At 38.6% G+C, this 21863-nt stretch overlaps 1 protein-coding gene across 11 annotated transcripts in view; it reads left to right on the top strand.

Annotated features, from left to right (window-relative positions):
- Positions 1-21863, top strand: part of TULP4 (TUB like protein 4) — a 179820-nt gene that overhangs the window by 106812 nt on the left and 51145 nt on the right. For all 11 annotated transcript variants that reach the window (XR_004538729.1, XR_004538730.1, XM_033936754.1 and 8 more), the window contains 4 exons: positions 184-350; positions 7336-7560; positions 13543-13777; positions 15469-15613. Coding sequence is in view for 9 of the 11 variants with exons in the window: in XM_033936754.1 (XP_033792645.1) it covers positions 184-350; positions 7336-7560; positions 13543-13777; positions 15469-15613 (772 nt within the window). In the remaining 2 variants the exon portion in view is untranslated. The remainder of the gene's footprint in view (positions 1-183; positions 351-7335; positions 7561-13542; positions 13778-15468; positions 15614-21863) is intronic.

Below are 21863 nucleotides of genomic sequence, written 5' to 3'. Positions count from 1 at the left end.
CTAGTGTTTGTGAATACTTGTATTGATTTTGCTATCAATGTCTGAGTATATCGCCCATATTTTCCACTCATGATGATTCAGGAAAAATGAATTGTCAAAAAATGAAATAATAAATGATGGCCTGTACTTTTCAGTAGGGTCACATAACCTCAACACTGATGCTTTTTGCTTTTATGATTTCAGATGTTGTTGTCCAGTGGTGCACTCAGGGAGATCTCCTGGCTGTAGCAGGAATGGAGAAGCTCAACCCTCTAGTGGAACTGGGCAGTGGCTCCATGCTGAAGAGTGCACTTATAAAGTTCTACAACAGTCGCGGGGAGCACGTCTACACACTAGAAACCCCTGTGCAGGTAGAAATGTGCTTAGAATAACTATATGCTGATGCCAACTCCCTTGTGAGTTTTGTGCCGGGAATATACTGTGCATTATTTTATCCTTTTTTTTAAATTTATTTGTTAAATGTTAACCAAGTAATGTACTTGGGGTTTTAGGATCTCCTCTTAACTAATTTTATGAAAAGCAAAAAGTATATCAACAAGTAGAGAAAACTGACAAAAGCCCCTTGATAAGAAATTAGGACCACTTCACTGCTCTATAAAATTATGAAACTTTGCAGCCTTGCTACTTTTTAATTTTTCCATAAATCTATGCTTATGTCTTTGGTATGTCATTCACAAGATGGTTTAGATAGGCTGGAGTAAGCTTCGACGGCAACTCCAGTAGTTGGTACCTATGGACAGTACTGGGTGGACTTCTGCAGTCCTTGTCAAAAAATATCAAAGAAAAATAAAAAGAATTTAATCATGAATTTATAATGCATGCAACTATTGGGCAGACTGGATGGACCATTCAGGTTGTTGTCTGCTGTCATTTACTATCTTACTATGATGTGCATAGAAGTTTGTCAGACTGGTCAGCTGTAGTTGTCTAAGATCACCTGATGTAACAATATTGACTAGCCATGTGACCCTACATATGTTTTGGTTACATATTCATTATTTAAATAAAGACCTCCTTTTCTATTATGGGAATTCCATCAGTAATGGAACAACAAAGATACTAGCATTCTGCTTTATTTTTATATCTCTTTAGGTTGACACATGGTTTTTGTAGATTGTACTTGTGATGCTTCTGTGTTTGTTTTAGACCTATGATTCTCAACCAGTGTGTTGGGACACACTGGTGTGTCCCCAACAGGTGGGCGATATCAAAAAAGAGGTGTAGCCAACAAGCCTTTATAGCCATCAGTGCCTGTAAGCTGGTAAGACCAGCAATCTTTAGAGACACATTCTTGAAATTCCTATAACTCAGCGGTCTCAAACACGCAGCCCACGGGCCGCATGCGGCTCCCCAAGAACTATTTTGCAGCCCGCAATCTGTCCTCGACTAAAGCAGGGGTCTCCAATCTACTTCCTTTCCAACTGCCCTCCCCCAAGCCACCGCAATCGGGGAACAGGCCAGCGCCCGAGGTCTTACTTCTCCCTGCCCTCCCCCAAGCCACTACCATTGGGGAACAGGCCGCGCCAAGGTCTTAACTCTCCCTGTTTATCTTCCCCAGCTCAGAGCTGACCAATTCTCGCCACTCGACGTCAATTCTAACATCGGGGAGAAGTTCCGGGCCAGCCAATCGCTTCCTGGCTGGCCCAGAAGTCCCTCCCCGACTTTAGAATTGACATCGGGTGGCGAGAATTGGTCTGCCCCGTGCTGGGGAAGATAAGCAGGGAGAGTTAAGACCTCGGCGCAGCCTGTTCCCCGATGGTAGTGGCTTGGGGGAGGGCAGGGAGAAGTAAAGAGAAAAAGGGGGGGACAGGGAGACAGAAAGAAAGAAGGGAGACAGGATACAGACAGAAAGGGGCATGGAGAGAGAAAGACAGAAAGAAAGGGGGCACGGAGAGAGAGAGAAAGAAAGAAAGAAGGGAGCAGGGTGAAAGAAATAAAAAGTTGGGGGAGGGAAGGAGACAGATGCCAGACCAGGGGAAAGGAAGGAAGGAAGGAGGGGAGAGAAAGGAAAGAAAGAGATGTCAGACCATGGAAATAGGGACAGAAGAAGAGAGAGACAGAAGGGAAGGTAAGACATGGAAACGTAGATTTTGAAAAGAAAGCAGTTAATGCCAAAGATGGATGCAAGGCAGAAAGTGAAGATGGAGAGAAAAACAGTCAAAGGACAAGAAGACCCTGGAAAAATAGTTAAATGCACAGAAAAATAAAGTCACCAGACAACAAAGGTAGGGAAAATGATTTTATTTTCAATATAGTGATTGAAATGTGTCAGTTTTGAGAAAGGAAAGATATTAAACTTTAAATGTGAGGGCTGCAGAAAAAATAGGGTACTTGGAGGGCCGCAGAAAAAAATAGTTAATGACAATTTTGCATAAAGTAAAACTCTTTATAGTTTATAAATCTTTCCTTTAACTGTTAAAGGAAAGATTTATAAACTATAAAGAGTTTTACCTCATGAAAAGTTGTCATTTCTTTAATAAGACATTAACTATTTTTTTCTGCAGCCCTCCATGTACTACAAATCCAAAATGTGGCCCCACTAAGGTTCGAGTTTGAGACCACTGCTATAACTGGTCCCTATTTGTGCTTCCTCACTGCCCCCAATAATAACTGTTGCCTCCACCCCCAACTGAAAATGTTGCAGGTCTGCTTCTCATAGATTCTGTTTGCCACATAGTAGTAAATTTGCAGATTTTTGTGTTACTGTTATTGAGATGACAATAGAATTTTAATATATATTTGTTTTGTTGTATGACAAGAGAGAAATTTGGGACTGATGTCGCATACAGCTTTTTGATATAGGATATGCAAATTCATACAAAACTTAGTTAATTAAATATTTAGGTGTGAATTTTAGTGTTCACTGTGTCACATTCATGAATGGTGTCTATAAGGTGTGTCAATAGAAGAAAGGTTGAGATCCACTATTTTAGACAGTTATTTTTAGGAAACTACCGATCATGTCGCTGGTAATGAAATTACAAATTTTGGACAGGGAAGCATGAAATTTCAAACCGTTCTTCAGATATATTAAAGGGAAGCAGCCGGCAAGGGAGGAAGTGAGACCGCTGGATGACGGAGATAGGAAAGGAGTGGTGAAGGAGGAAAAAGAAGTGGCGGATAGACTAAACAAGTTCTTTTCATCAGTATTTACAAAAGAGGACACATCCAACGTGCCGGAACCTGAAAAAAAATCTTCAAAGGAAATCGAGCAGAAAAATTAACATCCATAGAGGGTAAGCCTTGAAGACGTATATGAGCAGATAGGTAGATTAAAAACTGACAAATCTCCGGGCCCGGACGGAATCCACCATTGAAAGAACTAAAGGAGGAAGTAGCGGAACTACTACAGCGGGTTTGTAATCTATCCCTGAAAACAGGCGTGATCCCAGAGGATTGGAAGATAGCTAATGTTACGCCCATCTTTAAAAAAGGATCGAGAGGTGACCCGGGGAACTACAGATCGGTAAGTTTGACTTCGGTTCCGGGGAAGATGGCAGAAGCGCTGATAAAAGAAAGCATTGATGAGCATCTAGAAAAGAATAAACTGATGAAAACAAGCCAACATGGATTCTGCAAGGGAAGATTGTGGCTAACGAACTTATTGCACTTTTTCGAAGGAATTAACAAACAAATGGACAAAGAGGACCCCATAAACATCGTATACTTAGATTTCCAAAAAGCCTTTGACAAGGCACCCCATGAACGCCTACTACGGAAACTGAAGAGCCATGATGTGGAAGGAGACGTACATAGATGGATGAAAAATTGGCTAGTGGGTAGAAAGCAAAGGGTAGGAGTGAAGGGCCACTACTCGGATTGGAGGATGGTCACGAGTGGTGTTCCGCAGGGGTCGTCGGTACTTGGACCGCTGCTGTTCAATGTATTTATAAACAATCTAGAAGCAGGGATGAAGTGCAAAGTAATAAAATTTGCAGACGACACCAAACTATTTAGTGGAGTTGGGACAAGAGAGGATTGTGAAGACTTACAAGGGGACCTGAAAAACTAGAAGAGTGGGCGACGAGATGGCAGATGAAGTTTAATGTAGAGAAATGTAAAGTCTTGCATGTAGGAAACAGGAACCTGAAGTACAGCTATAGAATGGGAGGGCTGGTAATGGGTGAAAGTACCCTAGAAAAGGACTTGGGGGTAATAGTGGAAAAGACAATGAAACCGTCAACACAGTGCGCAGCAGCCTCTAAGAAGGCGAATAGAATGCTAGGTATTATTAAGAAAGGTATTACAACCAGAACGAAAGAAGTTATCCTGCCGTTGTATCGGGTGATGGTGCGCCCGCATCTGGAGTACTGCGGCCAATATTGGTAACCGTACCTTAAGAAGGATATGGCATTACTCAAGAGGGTTCAGAAAAGAGCAACGAGATTGATAAAAGGTAGAGAAACTGGGGCTCTTTTCCCTGGAAAAGCGGAGGCTTAGAGGGGACATGATAGAGACTTACAAGATCATGAAGGGCATAGAGAAAGTGGAGAGGGACAGACTCTTCAAACTTTCAAAAACTACAAGAACGAGAGGACATTCGGAAAAATTAAGAGGGGACAGATTCAGAACCAATGCTAGGAAGTTCTTCTTCACCCAAAGGGTGGTAGACACCTGGAACGCGCTTCCAGAGGGTATGATAGGACAGAGTATGGTATTGGGGTTCAAGAAGGGATTGGATGATGTCATGAAGGAAAAGGGGATAGAAGGGTATAGATAGAGGATTACTATATAGGTCCTGGACCTGATGGACCTCTCGTCTGACACAGCAGAGGCACTGCTTATATTTTTATGTAATACTGCAAAACTTGGTCTAACCACAGTCAGTCCATACCAAGTAATCCAGAAAAACAACATTTGTTTGAAAGTCCCTTAAAGGGCAATCAACTCAAGGTCGCTTTAGAAGAATAGCCAGACCACTGCTGGATCCAGAGCATCCTGTGAGCCAAAACGGAATAGACGGAAAGCTTAGCAAAGACTTTCAAGATGTCATACAAGGCATCAGCCATATAATCCACTCCTGAAATTATAAAATCCAAGTCCAGAAGCACCATAATTTCAGGATCATGGCACAGTTTGGAAAGGCATGCCCTTGCCACGAAAGAAGAGGCCAATGCCGCGTTAACACCAGGGGCCGCCAAATCAAACAGATGCTTGAGGACAAAATCCACCTTCGGGGAAGCAAAGCGCTTGTTAAAGGCATTCGCCATGGGATAAAGCCACGCCATGGTGCAAGCACATTTTAAGAGACCATCAGGATTTGAATTTGACTGAGTCTGGCCCTAAGCGTACTAATCAGAAGAGCAGATATGCTTCAGCAACTTTGGCTGACGTCTGAGGTACACGTGAAAGTCTTTGCATGACATATGCTTAAAGTTGTGCTGCACAAACAAAATTCTTTTGACAGATTCATTCAGCAGAAAAACAGAAAGGAGATCTGCAATGCCTTTCTCTCTCTTTAGCACCCACTGTGTCCAGACTGACTAATAGGCCAGAAATGGCTTCTCTCATTATGTGAGTAGATGGTCATAGGCACATAAAAGAAAAAGAGAATATTTTCTAAATAGTTAAAAAACTGGAGGACAAATCTGAAGAAGTCCTAGCTTAAGACCTTAATTGGCATAGGCAAGAGGAACTAGAAATCACTCCTGCCCTGACATCAGGAATTGTAAGGTAGTCTTTCATTATTTAAATTATTATGTATATTTTGGCTTGGATACTGTTTGAGTAATTGTAAAGAATTTCTAGGCTCCGTGGGGTATAATGAAAATGCAGCATTTTAATCAAACTTGTGATGTGCAGAAGTATAGATTATGTGGGTGAAGAATCTGCAGTGATTGTTCTATAGTATTAGTAGGGAAAAATTACAATGAAATTAAGTTTATATATTATAAAATAATTTGTGTAATGTATTCCTCTTGATTCTATTTTTCAGATCATGTAGTCTTTGTATTCACTAACATCAATGTGCTTTTTTTATTCTGGATTATGCATCAGGCTAGTACAGACAGTCCCCGGGTTAAGAACATCCAACTTATGTCAGACTTGTGCTTACAAACCGGGGTCCTGTCATAAGAATTGCCGCTGCTGGGTCAGACCAGTGGTCCATCGTGCCCAGCAGTCTGCTCCCGCCAGTGCCCTAATTGAGTCTAGCCTTACCTGCGTACGTTCTGGTTTAGCGGGAATTTGTCTAACTTTGTCTTGAATCCCTGGAGGGTGTTTTCCCCTATAACAGCCTCTGGAAGAGCGTTCCAGTTTTCCACCACTCTCTGGGTGAAGAAGAACTTCCTTACGTTTGTACAGAATCTATCCCCTTTTAACTTTAGAGTGTCCTCGTTCTCCCTACCTTGGAGAGGGTGAGCAAACTGTCTTTATCTACTAAGTCTATTCCCTTCATTATCGTGAATGTTTCAATCATGTCCCCTCTTAGTCTCCTCTTTTCAAGGGAGAAGAGGCCCAATTTCTCTAAAATCTCATCTGTCTCTCCCTTTCTGTGCCAATGTGACCCTCCTCCTCCCTTCTGTGTCCCAGCGTACCCCTCATCGTCCTTCCCTCCCTCTGTTCTGCATCCCAAATTCATGTCTCACTCCGTCCGTTCTTAACCCGGGCACTGCCTGTATAACTTCCACAGTGTAGATATTTATGCTTTTGTAGTAAGAATCTATATCATGCTTGTCCTTAGTTAATTTTATAACTAAATACAAAATGTGAAACATCTCACTTCTACTTTCTCTTGTTACTAGTTCATAATTAGAGTAGGCATTAAAGGCTAGTTATAATTAATTTTTTTACATGTTCTCACAAAGTTCCTGTCTCGGAGGAAATTTAATTATATCTACAGTACATTAACTTGAGAATTTAAACATGTTAAAATTATTGAGAAGTCCTTGTTAAAATGACTCTCCCAGATGTCAGCCTATGCGCCTGTGCTTTGCAGTTCCTGGGATAGGAGGGTGATAATCTCCAGTGGGTTTAGCAGAGGGCTGCTGACTGCAAACTCTGACAATCCTTAGAGGGCCTCATTGGTTCACATTCACACAACCAAACTTTAGTTTTCAGTTTTGGCTAAAACCAGGCAATAAGTTTCAGCTGCAATTTCAGTTCCAGCCAAAATGTCTAGGCAATTTTTAGGACCAGTTTTAGTTTTGACCGAACCTGAAAAAAAGCGGTTTCAGTTTGCCTATAATCTGTGTTTTTATAGAATGAATCACAAACTAACAATCTGCCCTTACAAAAAGAGGTTATTTGCAAAATAGTTCATTGATCATTTGTTGACCTTTCAGAAGTATACTTAAAACCTGAGAGACTTTAATGTGTGTTTCTTGCTCTTCTCAGCGTTCCATCATATCAATTTGCTGGGGTCACAGAGACTCTCGCTTGTTCCTGGCCTCCGGCCCTGCGCTGTATGTTGTCAGAGTGGAACATCGGATCTCCAGCCTGCAGCTTCTCTGCCAGCATACGATCGCTAGCTGTTTGCGGGATGACAGAGAAATTGGCAAGCTCATCCTGCCTCCTCGGCTATGTTCATACCTCACAACTGCTTTTATAACCACCATAAAGGTAATGTAATGGGATACAGAGAAGATCTGAGGCCATGAGATCCTCAGCCTGGAAAGAAAATGTTTTTCTGAAACATAAGTCGTGCAAGATATTATAACTGCTTGCTATTTAAATCAGTTCTCCAACTCACCTCTGCCCAAACTAGGCATCAAAGAAAAGAAAGCAAACACTCCAATAGCAAGCGCTAATAAGTGATCAGTGGTGGTGACAGGGCTTCTCATATTGAAACTGATGAAAACCAATGCAGAGAAAATCACCAATATATATCCCCAGAGTAAATGTGGGAAAAAATAGACACAGTAAAAAAAATTACCTAGTATTCAGTTTAATAACTAGACATAACAAAAACAGAATATAGGGTGAAGACCTTTCTATTGGACTAAATACATTTTTAATTTCCTTTTGGAGGTTACAACCATAATGTCCTGACCAGAGGCAGGTTTTACCATTAGAGAACTATATTTATTTTATTTTTTTAAGCTTTAAAATGGAATAATATGGAAAGTAGTCAATCACAACACTGCCATGACAATTTTCTTTAGAACCCGCTGTGACCCTCCCTCCTTTCCCTACCATTAGAAGAACAATTCTATTTGAAAGCATACACCGGTAGCTACAAAAACCACTCAAAAAGTTCCCAGTCAGAGTTCATCCAACAAGTTTCTTAGTTGTTATTCCGAGCCCAACTCTCATAAGGTGCCCAAACTCTCTTGAATTTCTCTAAAGAATCTATCCTAATGGCTGTCAACTTAGTCAGGAAACAAGAAGTTGCTTCCATGCCTTTGCTAATTCACAGAAGGCTCCTACTATGCAGCTTGCTAACAGTATGCAACTTCCTAACAATCAACCAAGGTCCATTTCAAGCCAGCTGGCATACTTGGCATTAGAAATATTTTAGTCTCTAGATCAGTGTTCTTCAATGCAAGACCTGGGGGTCAGTGGTGGCCCCCAGAAATCTCTTTGGTGGCTCTCATTGCCTTTTTGGGTGAGGTTTTTTTTCTGCTGCTCTACCTCTACCCATGCTCAAGACAGATATAGGAAAGTAGATGGTGGGGGGGCAAGAGCACATGTTTGAAGGACAAGGCATTTCTCAATAGATGGGAGAATACATTTGGAAATGGTCACAACCTGGAAAATACTCCCCTATGAAGTTTGAAGATGGCCTCTAGGGATCGATGTCAGCAGTGTTGAGGCCCCTTCCGCCATAAAAAAAATATTTAGATGCTCTCCTTCAGTTTATTAGAATCCAAAGTGACCCCAGCTTAACACATAATGAAGACTACTGCGCTAGATAATATTGTAGTTCCCTTGAGGTATTGTAAAAAAGTCTTCTGTGTATACTCCAATAGCTCTGAATGACAGACCACTCACATCATAAATGCATCACCATTTCCACTAATCCAGAGGGTCTCCAGCATAACTCGAATGCTGAGTCATATATGTTTTATTTAAGCTATGTAGTGTCAAGTGACACCAATTTTTATATTAATTGAAATAGATATTTTATTCATGGTACAGAACACTAGAAGTCATGTCTTTTCTCTAAAGTCTCCCCAAGGCCGCAGCCATTGATATGGTTAAATTGAAGTTCATCTGTGTAAAGCAACATCTAACAAAGTTTTGAAAGCACCTAAATTTGTACTGTCCCCTCCCTTTCTAAAGTCATTAAAAAAGGTGTCATCTTTTTGATTAAATCTTCCTTTGACGTACCAGAAATTGGATGATATGGATTCTTGTAGGGTGCCAAAAGGTAGAAAAATTGCATTTTCATACAGTTGTCCTATATATACCAGCCTTTTTTGTTTTCCACTTCTTAAAGATGTGGGTATTTAATCCTGGGGGGTAAAGTATTGGACTAAGTTATAGGCATTAGTTTAGAAAAACATTTCCCTACTAGCAAAAGATTGTTCATCTATCACCCTACCTGGAGAGTCAGTTTTATGTATAGGCCTGGACTGCATTAGCCTCTTCGAAGAGGCTTTGAGATCAACTGGCGATAGGGAACGAATAACGCAGGCCAAAAAATGGAAGAGAACAGGGAGGGGAGCAAAGGACACTGCTTTGCCACCCTGATTTCATTTTCAGTAGAATATTGCTGACAACTGCTATATATAAAAAGGTCTGCTTGACATAGATGTGTAAAAGAATTACGGTGCGACTAGTGTGGATGTTACTGTGAGTGAGTGCTGGGAACTGGAGGTGTGTCCTCTTGTAAATCCCTTCCTGAGCAGTACGCATTGATTTCACCCTTTTGTCCTGTGTGTGTGTCCTAATTAGGTTGTAAGCTCTTTTGAGCAAGGACTATCTCTTGAGTGTTTAATGTATAGCGCTTTGTACATCTGGTAGCACTATAGAAATAATAAATAGTAGTAGTATGAGTTGAGAGACAAATGAATGGAGCATGGTAAATGTAAGGGGTTACTGACATCTGGAGTTGTATGCCGGCTAGGTAAACACTTCTTCTCTATGGGGCCTTGGGACCTCCTTAGTCTGCCTCAAGCGAAATGTAAGAAGTGACTCTTTCAGTTCATTGGGGAGAGAGGAAAGAGGAGGGTAGAAGTGAGTAAAGGAAGGGGAGTAAACAGACAAAAGCATGACTACCACTTTGGTGGGCCCCTGGGAAGTATGATAAGAAAAAGGAAGAGAGGAAGCATGACCAGTGCTTGGGACGGCAATGCTGAATATAGTTGGAAGAGCAATAATGGAAGAGCACATAGTAAATGACTTCTACTACTACTATTTATTATGTCTATAGCACTGAAAGGCGTACACAGCACTGTACATTTTAACATAAAATAGACAGTCCCTCCTTGGAAGAGCTTACAATCTAATTTAGACAGGACATTTCAGGGTTGGGGAGATTATAGTGGGTATAGGTATCTGACAGCAGTGAGGGAGTTAAGAGTTGAAAGCAGTTTCAAAAAAGTAGGCTTTTAGCTTGGCACATAAAGACCTGAATGGTCTATCCAGAATGCCCAATAGTTACTTGCATTATAAATTCATGATCTTATAAAAACCGTAGATTAGTTATTGTGAAGATTGTAACATGGAATGTAGGGGGAATCAGTCCCCCCATTAGATGCTCAAAAATATTGCAACAAATGCAGCACCACAAGGTGGACGTAGCTTTATTGCAAGAAACAAACTTAGGTGATAAAGAACATGTGAAATTGAAACAATGGTGGGTGGGGGATAGTATTGCAGCTTCAACGACAACTAAAAGGAGGGGAGTTGCAATACTTTTTCAAAAAGGTATAGTGGGCCAATTACAGATGCTGGATAAAGATACAGAGGGAGGACGACGACGATCTGAGGTAGGAAATAATGTTTTGTAGTGTGAATGACCCCAAAGTGTGTAATAAAAAAGTTCTATAATAAATTAATACATAAGTTGTTAGCTTATAGTCAATATCCAATAATACTAGGAGGGAACTTTAATGCTCTCTGGGACCACCAGATAGCTCGGGTAGAGTTTGCCCTGACAAAGTGGCGAAAGTATGGGAATTCCAAAGGCTTAGATTTAGTGAATGTTTGAAGAGTTCTATATGTAGGTGAAAAAGACTATATCCATATATCGAGGGCCTACGGCACACAATCCCGCTGTGATTATATTTTAGCAACTACAAGTATGTTTAACTTCATTAGTCAAGCAGAAATAGGGACATATACTATATTGGATGGGAGGCAAATTGGGCATGGGAGGAGAAGATGGGTATTTTCCTTTGCGCTTTAATGTGGAAACCCTCGATTCCAGAAGAAATTGCTCACATGTTGGAAGGACTATAAACCCATAATTCACAATACGAGGTCGATCCTATAATCTTCTGTGAAACAGCTAAGGCAACTTTAAGAGGTGAAATAATAAGCTATAGTAGCTATACTAGAAAAGCTTGGGATCATGAAATCTTGAGATTGGACCATTGATAAGAGTGGAGAGACTGAGGTATGGGAAGTCTCATAGACAAGAGCACCTCTGAGACACTCTACACCTACGCCGACGACATCATTATCCTTCTTGAAACAGACTCTAACCTCACCAACCTCTCTGATAACATCTCAACTTGCATAACAAATCTCCAATCCTGGGCTCTCTCCGTTCAAATGAAACTAAATGAGACCAAAACAAAACTTCTTTGGCTCGGCCCGAAATTGGATCATCTACCCTCCCTCATCCCTCTTTCCTCCGGCACCAATCTGCAGCATGAGCACTCTAGCAAAGTTCTGGAAATCATCATTGACTCAAAGCAACAAAACAAAAAGAAGAGTTCCAACCTAAACTGCAGTAAAAAAACAACCAAGAGCAAACAAGACAAAACTGCAGATCTATACAAGACGTAGGCAAAATTTATTTGTGACAAAAAATTATTATATGCAAACCCTTTTACCAATCAGGGGACCCGACACGGTCCGTGTTTCGGACAAACCTTCGTCAGGGGTCCATGGTAAAAATAGAGGGAAAAAACAAAAAGTCACAAAAAAACTGTATAGTGGCAGCCAGAGCGTTCTTAAAGTGGAGGTTCTACAGATAACGATGAAGCTTCAGAAGAATGATTAGAAATTTCTGTCCTGAGGTTTACTCCTTGCTTTCTATGGTGAATGCTGGCTTCTGTCCTCTGAATCCTAGCTGGCACAGGTCTGCTTCTCTCCAAGAATTCATTGACTCTACATTGTCCTTTAACGACCACATCAACTCCCTAGTAAAAAAATGCTTTTTCAATCTTCATATGCTAAGGAAAGTCAGATCCTGCTTCCACCAGCAACATTTCGCTGTCCTTATCCAATCCATCATTCTTTCCAGACTTGATTACTGCAACTCCATCTCCCTAAGCCTAACAAAGAAAAGTCTTATCAGACTTCAACGGATTCAGAACACCGCAGCTAAACTAATCTTCGCAAAAGGCAAATTCGACCATGTCTCCCCGCTTCTGTCTAAGCTTCACTGGCTCCCAGTCTTCCTCAGGGTTCGTTACAAATGCACCTGTCTTACCTTCAAATCTCTTCACGGTATCCTTCCTCCCCTCTTTCCTCTATCTTGGCTCTCGAGTACCCATTCCACCAGATCCACTCAGAAATTCAAACTATCCTTCCCTTCCCTAAATGGCATTTCCCATACAGGAAAACTTGGAACATCCCTCCTCTTCAGGATCACCGAGCTGTGGAACAGCTTTACTGCCCATCTTCGGAGCTCGACCTCCCTCCAACACTTCAAAAAACATCTGAAAACCTGGCTCTTCTCCAAAATGTAACTTCCCCCTCCCTCCCCCCTCTCCCTCCTGTTTACCAAGCCCTCCTTCCTTCCATTGGAGTTCCTTTCTTTGTTTTTAATTCCTGTAAACCGTGTCGAGCTCCACTTCTGTGGAGATGACGCGGTATATAAACTTAAAGTTTAGTTTAGTTTAGTTTAGTTTAGTTGGAGCATGCTAGAAATCCAGGTTGCACTAAACGCGCTTCTCTATCAAAGAGCATGTAAGTTGTTAAAATATTATAAATATTGATTATACAGACAAGGGAATAAAGGGGAACAGCTCTCAAGTTTATCATGGTGATTCCTGTAGTCATTCAGATTTGAGAACTTAATGCTTGCAGATTTATTTTGTGCATATTCACTGCCGATATCCTAAAAACATGAATGGTTTTGAGGCCACAAGTGTAGCTTTTGAAAGATTTATCTTGGAATACTATTTTATAATCTTTTAGTATTGTCAGATTAGCTGCTTATGAAGTCTGTATTTTTAGTTAATGAGCACCGGGCTGATCTAGTTCTCCCATTTTGGTTATGCCTTCACTTCCCTGCCAGTAAATATTACACATTTTTATTTTCTTTATTTAAAATCTTAAAGAAGTACATGAAGGAGGAGTCAGACTTACAAGACTGTGTTAGGGTGAAGTTTCTAAGGTGTGACTCACTGGAGATTTGTCAGATTTTTGTGCAGATGATAATGCCAAAATAAGGTAATTCTTTCCTTCATCTTCTGTTTCTAGCCTCCCATCCCAGACCCCAACAACATGCGGGATTTTGTCAGCTACCCAACGGCAGGCAATGAAGGCCTGCATTGCACTATGAAGCGCACAGAAGATGATCCTGAGGTGGGAGGCCCATGCTATACACTCTACCTAGAATACCTTGGAGGACTGGTACCTATCCTGAAAGGACGTCGGATCAGCAAACTGCGCCCCGAATTTGTCATCATGGATCCCAAAACAGATGGAAAAATGGGTAAGTTGGAAAATGCTTACTATTTTGAAGAAGGAAATTAGAATATTATATGATTCCTAGGCCTTGGTGGAACAGTACTGCATGAGTTGTATATCATTGTAAACCTGATGTAGGAGTTTTCTTGGTTGCTCAGTAGAAGTACTGTGTGTTTCTGTGAAGACCCAGCCCGGGTCTTCTACATCCTGTGCCAGTTTGCCTGGGGTTGCTGCAGGTTCAGCATTCAGAGCACCTGTCTGAAGGAAGAGTTTAAGCCACTGCTTAAGAAAGCATCTGTTGGCCAGACACTGTGTGAATATATACTGTGTGGTCTTTGCTAGAATGGCTGAATTAGGTAGACAAGGAAAGGATTATAAAAAAAGGAGAAGAAAGAATAAAGCCTCAGCAATTTATTTCTGTATTCTGCCAAGAAAACTTGATGATAATGAGACATAAAGAATCAATGTGTAGTGCGGGAAGTATGGGGATGACGCTGGAAGACCCTTGTTGGACTTGTACAAAACAGACTTCTTTTTGGATCTGTAATTCATCAAGTCGCAAGGATTTGAACCAGAGTCGATGGCCCCTAACATACACAGCTTTGAATAAAAGGGGCCTGGTTACATTGTCCTAAGGAACTTTAATATCTTTATTCATTTTAAAGCCAATAATAAATGCAACATAATATACAGACATTTTGCACTTTAACAGCACTTAAATTCTATCAAATTATATTTTATGACAAATACATATATCATCCCTCCCTTTCTACATATCCAACAATTGCACTCAAATTAAAAGTATCTCCCCACCCACCCTGGACATGTATGATCAAAGGGCAAAATCAACAATCATTCCTTACAGAATCTTATCAATGGCTCCCAAACCTCCTTAAATTTCCTATAATGTCCCTGCTGGATGGCACTCATACGTTCCATTTTAAATATGTGGCATAAAGATTCCCACCAGAAGTTATAATTTAACCGATCCCAGTTTTTCCAGTTCCTCAAAATGAGTTGTATGGCAACTCCTGTCATAATAAAGAGAAGTTTATTATTATGGGAAGATATTTGACTTTTAGCCCTCATTAACTGCCAATTAGCACAATGTCATGCCACAGGATTTTCCAATACTTCATTCACTTGACCCCCAAATGGATCTCCAAAATCTAAGTATCAAGGGACAATAGAATAGTAGATGTTCCAATGTCCCTACATCGAGATGACAGTGCCAGCATCTATTAGACTTGGAACTATCTAATTTCTGTAATCGAACAGGGGTCCAAAATGCTCTATGTAACAAGAAAAACCATGTTTGTCTCATAGAAGCAGACGCCGTACATCTCATCTTCCAAGTCTAAATTCGTGGCCATTGAGACGCAGTAAGCTGATGCTTTATCTCAATGCTCCAAATGTCACAAAACAGAGTTCTATAGAACAGAATTCCCAAAGGAGCAAGAGGACACTGCCAGATGGTTAATTAACAAATATACCATGGGTTGAAAAGTGGTCGGGCATACTTTTAGGAGGGGCTCTGATGGTGAGACTAGAATCCATAGGGCCATTCCAAACTTCCTGCAATGCGCATTTCAAGCTTACAGAGTCAAGTGTTTATTATAAAATCAGAGTAATTTATCTTTGTAATACTGGTTTTAGTTTGGGTCATATTTCATTCATGTTTCTCTATTTTATGTGCCGGGGCTTTATGTTTTACAGATGAGATCTATGGGAGTAGCTTGATCTCCACGGTGATTGACAGCTGCAACTGTTCAGATTCAAGTGATATCGAACTGAGTGATGACTGGGCTGCAAAGAAATCTCCTAAATTAACAAGAGATAGCAAATCACCCAAACTGCCCAGGTATACTGCCTCTTCCCATGCTCCCTGCCACTAAACTTCCCAGGTATCCTGCTTCTCACTGTGCTTTGCCACTAATCCTTTGTTATTAAAGCAAACAAGTATGGAAAATATGGAGAGACATGGCTTTAGAAATGCTTTCTACCACAGAATTGTAGAAAGGTTTTCTGATGAAATGTCAGTCATTCCATTCAAGAAAAACTCTTCCCCCATTACTCATAGCCTGCGATCTCACCAGCGCTGTAATTTAAAATCTTCAGTCAGCTTGCGGCACAACAAAGTGAGCTCCCTGCCATTTGCCTGCCCCGAAAGTGTTCTTTCTGCAGCACTTCCTCTTTCTGAATAGGCAGGATGCTACAGAAAGCACACTTCTGGGACTGGCAGACAGCGAGAGGCTCATTTAGTTGTGCTGTTGACTGCCTGAAGATTTTAAATTACAGCGGCGGGGAGGTGGTAGGTGGGGAAGTCAGGCGAGCCATATTTCCGATTGCCAATTTTTGGGGAGGCCATGGCCCCTTTCGCCCCCCCCTCCCTGTTCCAACACCTATGCCCTAACCTCAACCTCCACTGAGTCATCCTATAATCTCTCCTTCTATCACAGAACTTACTACTATACTGAAATGATGTTTAACTTTGGAGACATTTCCAAATGCAAGCCTTCAGATGTTTTTCCCAACTAAAAATTAAGGGGTCGATATTCAAAGCTGTTTAACCAGCTGGTTAAATTGCTTGTTCAGGGCTATCCACTGCTATTCAGCGTCCCTTAACTGGTTATTGCCACTGAATATCACCACAGACTGCTAAAGTGAAAGCTGGCTATTTTGTGGGCAGTCCAGGGGCCTTTCCTTAAAACAAACATTTGAACATTGTCGAGAGATTGCACTGAGAAGGGACAATTTTATATATCAGTTATATCATGTAATTTTTTTTTATTAACCATTTAGTATTAGCAGTGCCCCTATATTAAATGTGTCCCTCTGGTTTTTGTTTTACATGAACCCGACAAGAAAAATATTTCAAAATGGGTTATGGGGATGTAGGCCTGCAGATGTTGGGGGATGTTAGAATATGCTTGGGGGGGGATTCTATGAGTGAATGGGGCTGGGGACAGGAGGGGAACATTTTAGAGCACAGCATATATTTACATTCTATAGTCTGTAACTTTCTCATTCTAATAAGAGCAATGAGGATTCTTTTGGAGGCTTAGTTCTTTGAAAATACTGAAACAAGTGTTTTCAACATTAAAGCATGTTTTACGTTATGCCATTTTGACAAATTGCTCTCACTTTTTAGTGCACTCATGTTCTCAGGATTAACACCATCTCCCCTTAGGTAGATGGGTGCATATCAAAATGGATCTGGGAAATACTACCATGGATTTATTCAATTTATATGCTCCTAATACGAATCAAATGGAGTTTTTCAAACAAATTCAACAATTACTTTTACCACTGGCTACATCTAATTTAATAGTAGCAGGGGATTTCAATGCTGTAATGGATCCAATTTTGGATAAAAAACCAAGTAGAATTATGAAATCATTAGGCTTAGATAATTTGACTCAATCTTGTAATTTAGTAGATATATGGCGTATTCTTCATTTTAATGATCAAGAATTTTCTTTTTGTTCTCAGGTCCACAAATCCTTTTCACGAATTGATTATATATTTGTTTCCAATAACTTAGCGCAGCGTGTGTTAAAAGCAGTAATAGATCCTATTATAATTTCGGATCATGCTGGTGTGTGGATTAATCTTCAAAATAATAATATTGAACATTTCAATTCAATTTGGAGATTTGATAATAATTTTTTAGCAGATTCAAATTTTCTGGAAGAATTTAAATTAAAAATACAAGAATTTTTTCAAATTAATGATTCGGATAATATTAATGCTGAAATCTTATGGGATGCTTTTAAAGCAACAATGAGAGGGAATATTATTTCATATTCCGCATATATTAACAAACAACATAAAAAACAGTTTCTTGAATTAGGAAAACAAATTAAATTATTAGAAAATAAATTAATTGAAAAATGGGAAAATAATACATTACAAGATTTATTAAAACTAAAAGTTAAATATAATGAGATTTCTTCTCAATTTGTGAGGAAAGATTTATTTAATAGACAAGTTCAATTTTACGGAAATTCAAATAAAGCTGGAAAATTATTGGCAAATTTTCTTAAAGCAAAAAAAAGAAAATCCAAGATTATTGCAATAAAAGATATACAAGGTAATACACACACTAATAATAAAGACATTTTAATACAGTTTCTTGATTTTTATAAAGATTTATATTCTTCTGAATCTTATGAAAATAAAGAACGAGATGGACTAAGTTTTTTAAATTCATTTATTGGACCAAATGTTCCAGATCATATAAAAAGAAGTTTAGAAGAACCTATATCTTTAAAAGAAATAGAATCAGCATTGAAGTCTCTTAGAGCTGGATCCGCTCCGGGTGGTGATGGTTATACGGTTGAATTTTATAAATCATTTCAAAACATTATTTTACCATATCTATTAAAGTTATATCAGTATCAAATGAATAATGGAAATATATCAGGTACAATGGCTGATTCACTAATTATTGTCTTACCAAAACCAAACAAAGATCCTACTTTGGTTTCAAACTACAGGCCTATTTCCTTATTAAATGTAGATGGTAAATTAATTTCTAAAGTACTAGCAATAAGATTGGCAAAAGCTCTTCCTTTCATTATTGATGTACATCAAACAGGATTTATTGCTAAAAGACATTCATCACACAACACTAGATTAGCATTTCATTCTTTAAACTTAGCAAAAACTATGAATGATCCAACTTTTATGCTATCTTTAGATGCAGAAAAAGCATTTGATAGAGTAGAATGGAAATTTATGTATCAAGCTCTAGAATGGTTTGGAATAGGACCCGATTTTATTAAAATGATTCAGACTTTGTATAGCTCTCCTGGTGCAAGATTATATATAAATAACAATTTATCAGATAGATTTAACTTGCAAAGGGGAGTTAGACAAGGATGTCCTTTGTCCCCCTTACTGTTTGATATTGTTTTAGAACCCTTGTTAATTGCAATTAATCAAACTAAGGAGATAAAGGGAATCCCATTTTCTTACTGGGAATATAAACTTTCTGCATATGCAGATGATATCTTATTATATTTAAGAGAACCGGGGAATACTATTCCAAATTTACTTAATCTTCTAGAGAAATTTGGAAAATTTTCTGGATATAAAATTAATTGGAGTAAATCAGAAATTCTTCCTATTAATGTTCTCTGCACCAAAGGATTATTTGATTCATATTCATTTATTTGGAAAGAGGAAGGAATAAAATATTTAGGAATTATGATCAAAAATACAATAGATGATACAGTCAAAGAAAATGAAAAACTTTTATTGAAAAAAATTACAGAAATGTGTGAACAATGGAATCCTTTACATCTTTCATGGTGGGGAAGAGTTCAAACAATTAAAATGATGATATTGCCTGTGGTTTGTTATCAAATGAGTATGATACCAATATTTTTTCAGGGGTCCTTTTATAAAAAATTAAATAATATTATTACAAAATTTGTTTGGTTTGGGAAAAGACCCAGAATAGCTTTAGTATCTTTACAAAGACCAATTGTGGAGGGAGGGGTAAATTTTCCAAATTTTTATAGGTACCATCAAGCCTATATTCTAAGACAGGGTATGTATTGGATCCTCCCAGATCTCATGGAGAATGTACCAGATTGGCTATATTTAGAATGGCGGCTCCTGTTCCCATTACATTTAGATCATTTAATTAGTATAACAATGCCTAGAAGATATAAAGATAACAGAATTTTATTAGACACTTGGAAAACATTAAGATATATAAATAACCTATCAACAGATCCAATTTCTAAATCACTAAATCAGTCTATTTGGGTAAACTCCAGGATCAAAATTGGCGGATTTAAAATCGTCTGGAAACAATGGATAAGTGCAGGTATACGAACATTAAATGATGTCATTTCAGAAGGTTCACTGCTTAGTTTTTCACAATTGCAAAATAAATTTGGCTTAAATAAATCACAATATTTTAAATGGATGCAATTGAAGCAGGCCATTCAGGCAGGGTTCCCTGAATGGAAAAATCTTAATACTCAATATAGTCTACAGGTTCTATGTTTCCAGGCGGATTTCTTGGGACACCAAGCCGCAAAATGGTACAAATTAATATATGGATTTTTAAATAAAAAAAAGAAAAATGGACTTAGGGATATTTGGAGTATTGAGATTGGACAGACAATTTCTGTTTCTCAATGGCCACGATTTTGGTCCTGGAGATTAAGATCTACAAAGTCAGCATCTATGAATCAAACATGGATGTTTTTATTACATAGAGTGTTATGGACCCCTACGCGCTTGCAAAAAATAGATAGCACTAGATCCAATAGATGCTGGCATTGTAAAACAGAAATAGGGACGTTAGATCACTTAATTTTTTTTTGTCCCTGTGTAAATGCCTTTTGGAATTTAATTTGGCCCCAAATTAATAAGTTATTAGAAAATCATGTAGGACTCTCATATGACACCATACTATTTGGCACTGCAATGAGAACTCAGAGTCCGATCTCAGCAAATAATAATAAGCTGCTATTAATATTGACAGGAGTCGCCATGCAACAAATAACTCAGAACTGGAAGGACTACACCAAATTAAATTATACATTCTGGTGGAACTCTGTCTGTCATATATACAAAATGGAAAAAATATTAGCGTTACAACAAGGGAATCTTCATAATTTTAAGAAAATATGGCAACCATTGACAAATTATTCTACTGATTAGATTTCTTAGCACATTTGTAATAGATATATAGGATTGGGGAGGGGCTTATATAATTTTTGGATTTACTATTTATGATATGATATATAGAATGTAATTACAAATGTTATGAAATAATTAATTATATTATATGTGAATTAATCGATGTAAGAATAGAAAATTAATAAATAAATCATCACAATAATGATTATATTAGAATGGGGAGGGGAAGGGAATGTATATTATATGGATTTAAGTATTGGAAAAATGGGAGGGATATATGTTATCTGATAATTGAATTATTTGTAATCACAATTTTTCATGTATTATTCGAAGTTTATGTACAATTAAAATATTGTAAGAATGAAAAATTTATAAATAAAATATTAAAAAAAAAAAAAAAAAACACCATCTCCCCTGCAGTATAGATACATTTAAATACTAGTGGCCAATAAATCAAATTACTGTATATCATATTAATATGGGGATTAAAAAAAATATGCCAAAGAAAAGTGGGGATACAGAGATGCTTCGACTTGGGTCACTGTCAGCTTAAAAGACGGGCTATAAAACGAAATATATAAATGAGCAAATTTTTGTCCACCTGAATGTGGCTTAAAAAACTGTATTTTAAAAGAAACATTAATATACTATAAAAGATTTGCTTAAAGAAATGCAAACCATGACTGTTCTTGCTCATTGGTATGTTTGTAAATGTAAGCGTTTAAGCAATAATTATTTTTGCCATAATGATTCCATTGAGTATCCATCTACATTTATTTATTTTTAGTATTTATATACTATTTATAGCCTAAGTGGTTTATAGTCAGGTACTCAAACCTGATGGGCTCACACTCTACCTAATGTATCTATAGTACTCGCTTTTTAATTATAAATTTTAAATACGGGAGTTTGCACAGACCCTCATAAGCTCTAGTGATTATTAATTTGTTTAATGACTGACTGTGTTCCCTGTACTTCTGCAAATGCATTCTGCACTGTATATCACCTTAAGTCACGTGTTTAAATAATGACCACATCTTGATATCATAAACAGGGCTCCTTTTACTAAGGTGCGCTAGCATTTTTAGCACACGCACAAGATTAGCGCGCACTAGCTGAAAAATCGCCACCTGCTTAAAAGGAGGCGTTAGCGGCTAGCACGCAGCATTTTAGCGCACGCTGTTCCACGCGTTAAGGCCCTAACACACCTTTGTAAAAGGAGCACAGAGTCTTATGAGAATGAGTAATTGTTACATTCTACTGAATTTGCACAATTGCTGACTTTGCTTACCGGGCTTTTGCTAATGTAATTTGCACCATGCAATGAGCCATATAGCGCTTTAGACTGAGCGTCTGATATGACTCTCTTATTTTGCATTTCTTTGAAGATTTACATTATTTGTTCATGGTATCAAGCAGTTATTGTTTTCTACTGAATCCACATAATT

Source organism: Geotrypetes seraphini, chromosome 3 (genome assembly GCF_902459505.1).
Source record: "Geotrypetes seraphini chromosome 3, aGeoSer1.1, whole genome shotgun sequence".
Taxonomy (NCBI): Eukaryota; Metazoa; Chordata; class Amphibia; order Gymnophiona; family Dermophiidae; genus Geotrypetes; species Geotrypetes seraphini.
Note: the sequence above shows the minus strand (reverse complement) of the source record. Positions and strands in the feature narration are given on the sequence as shown.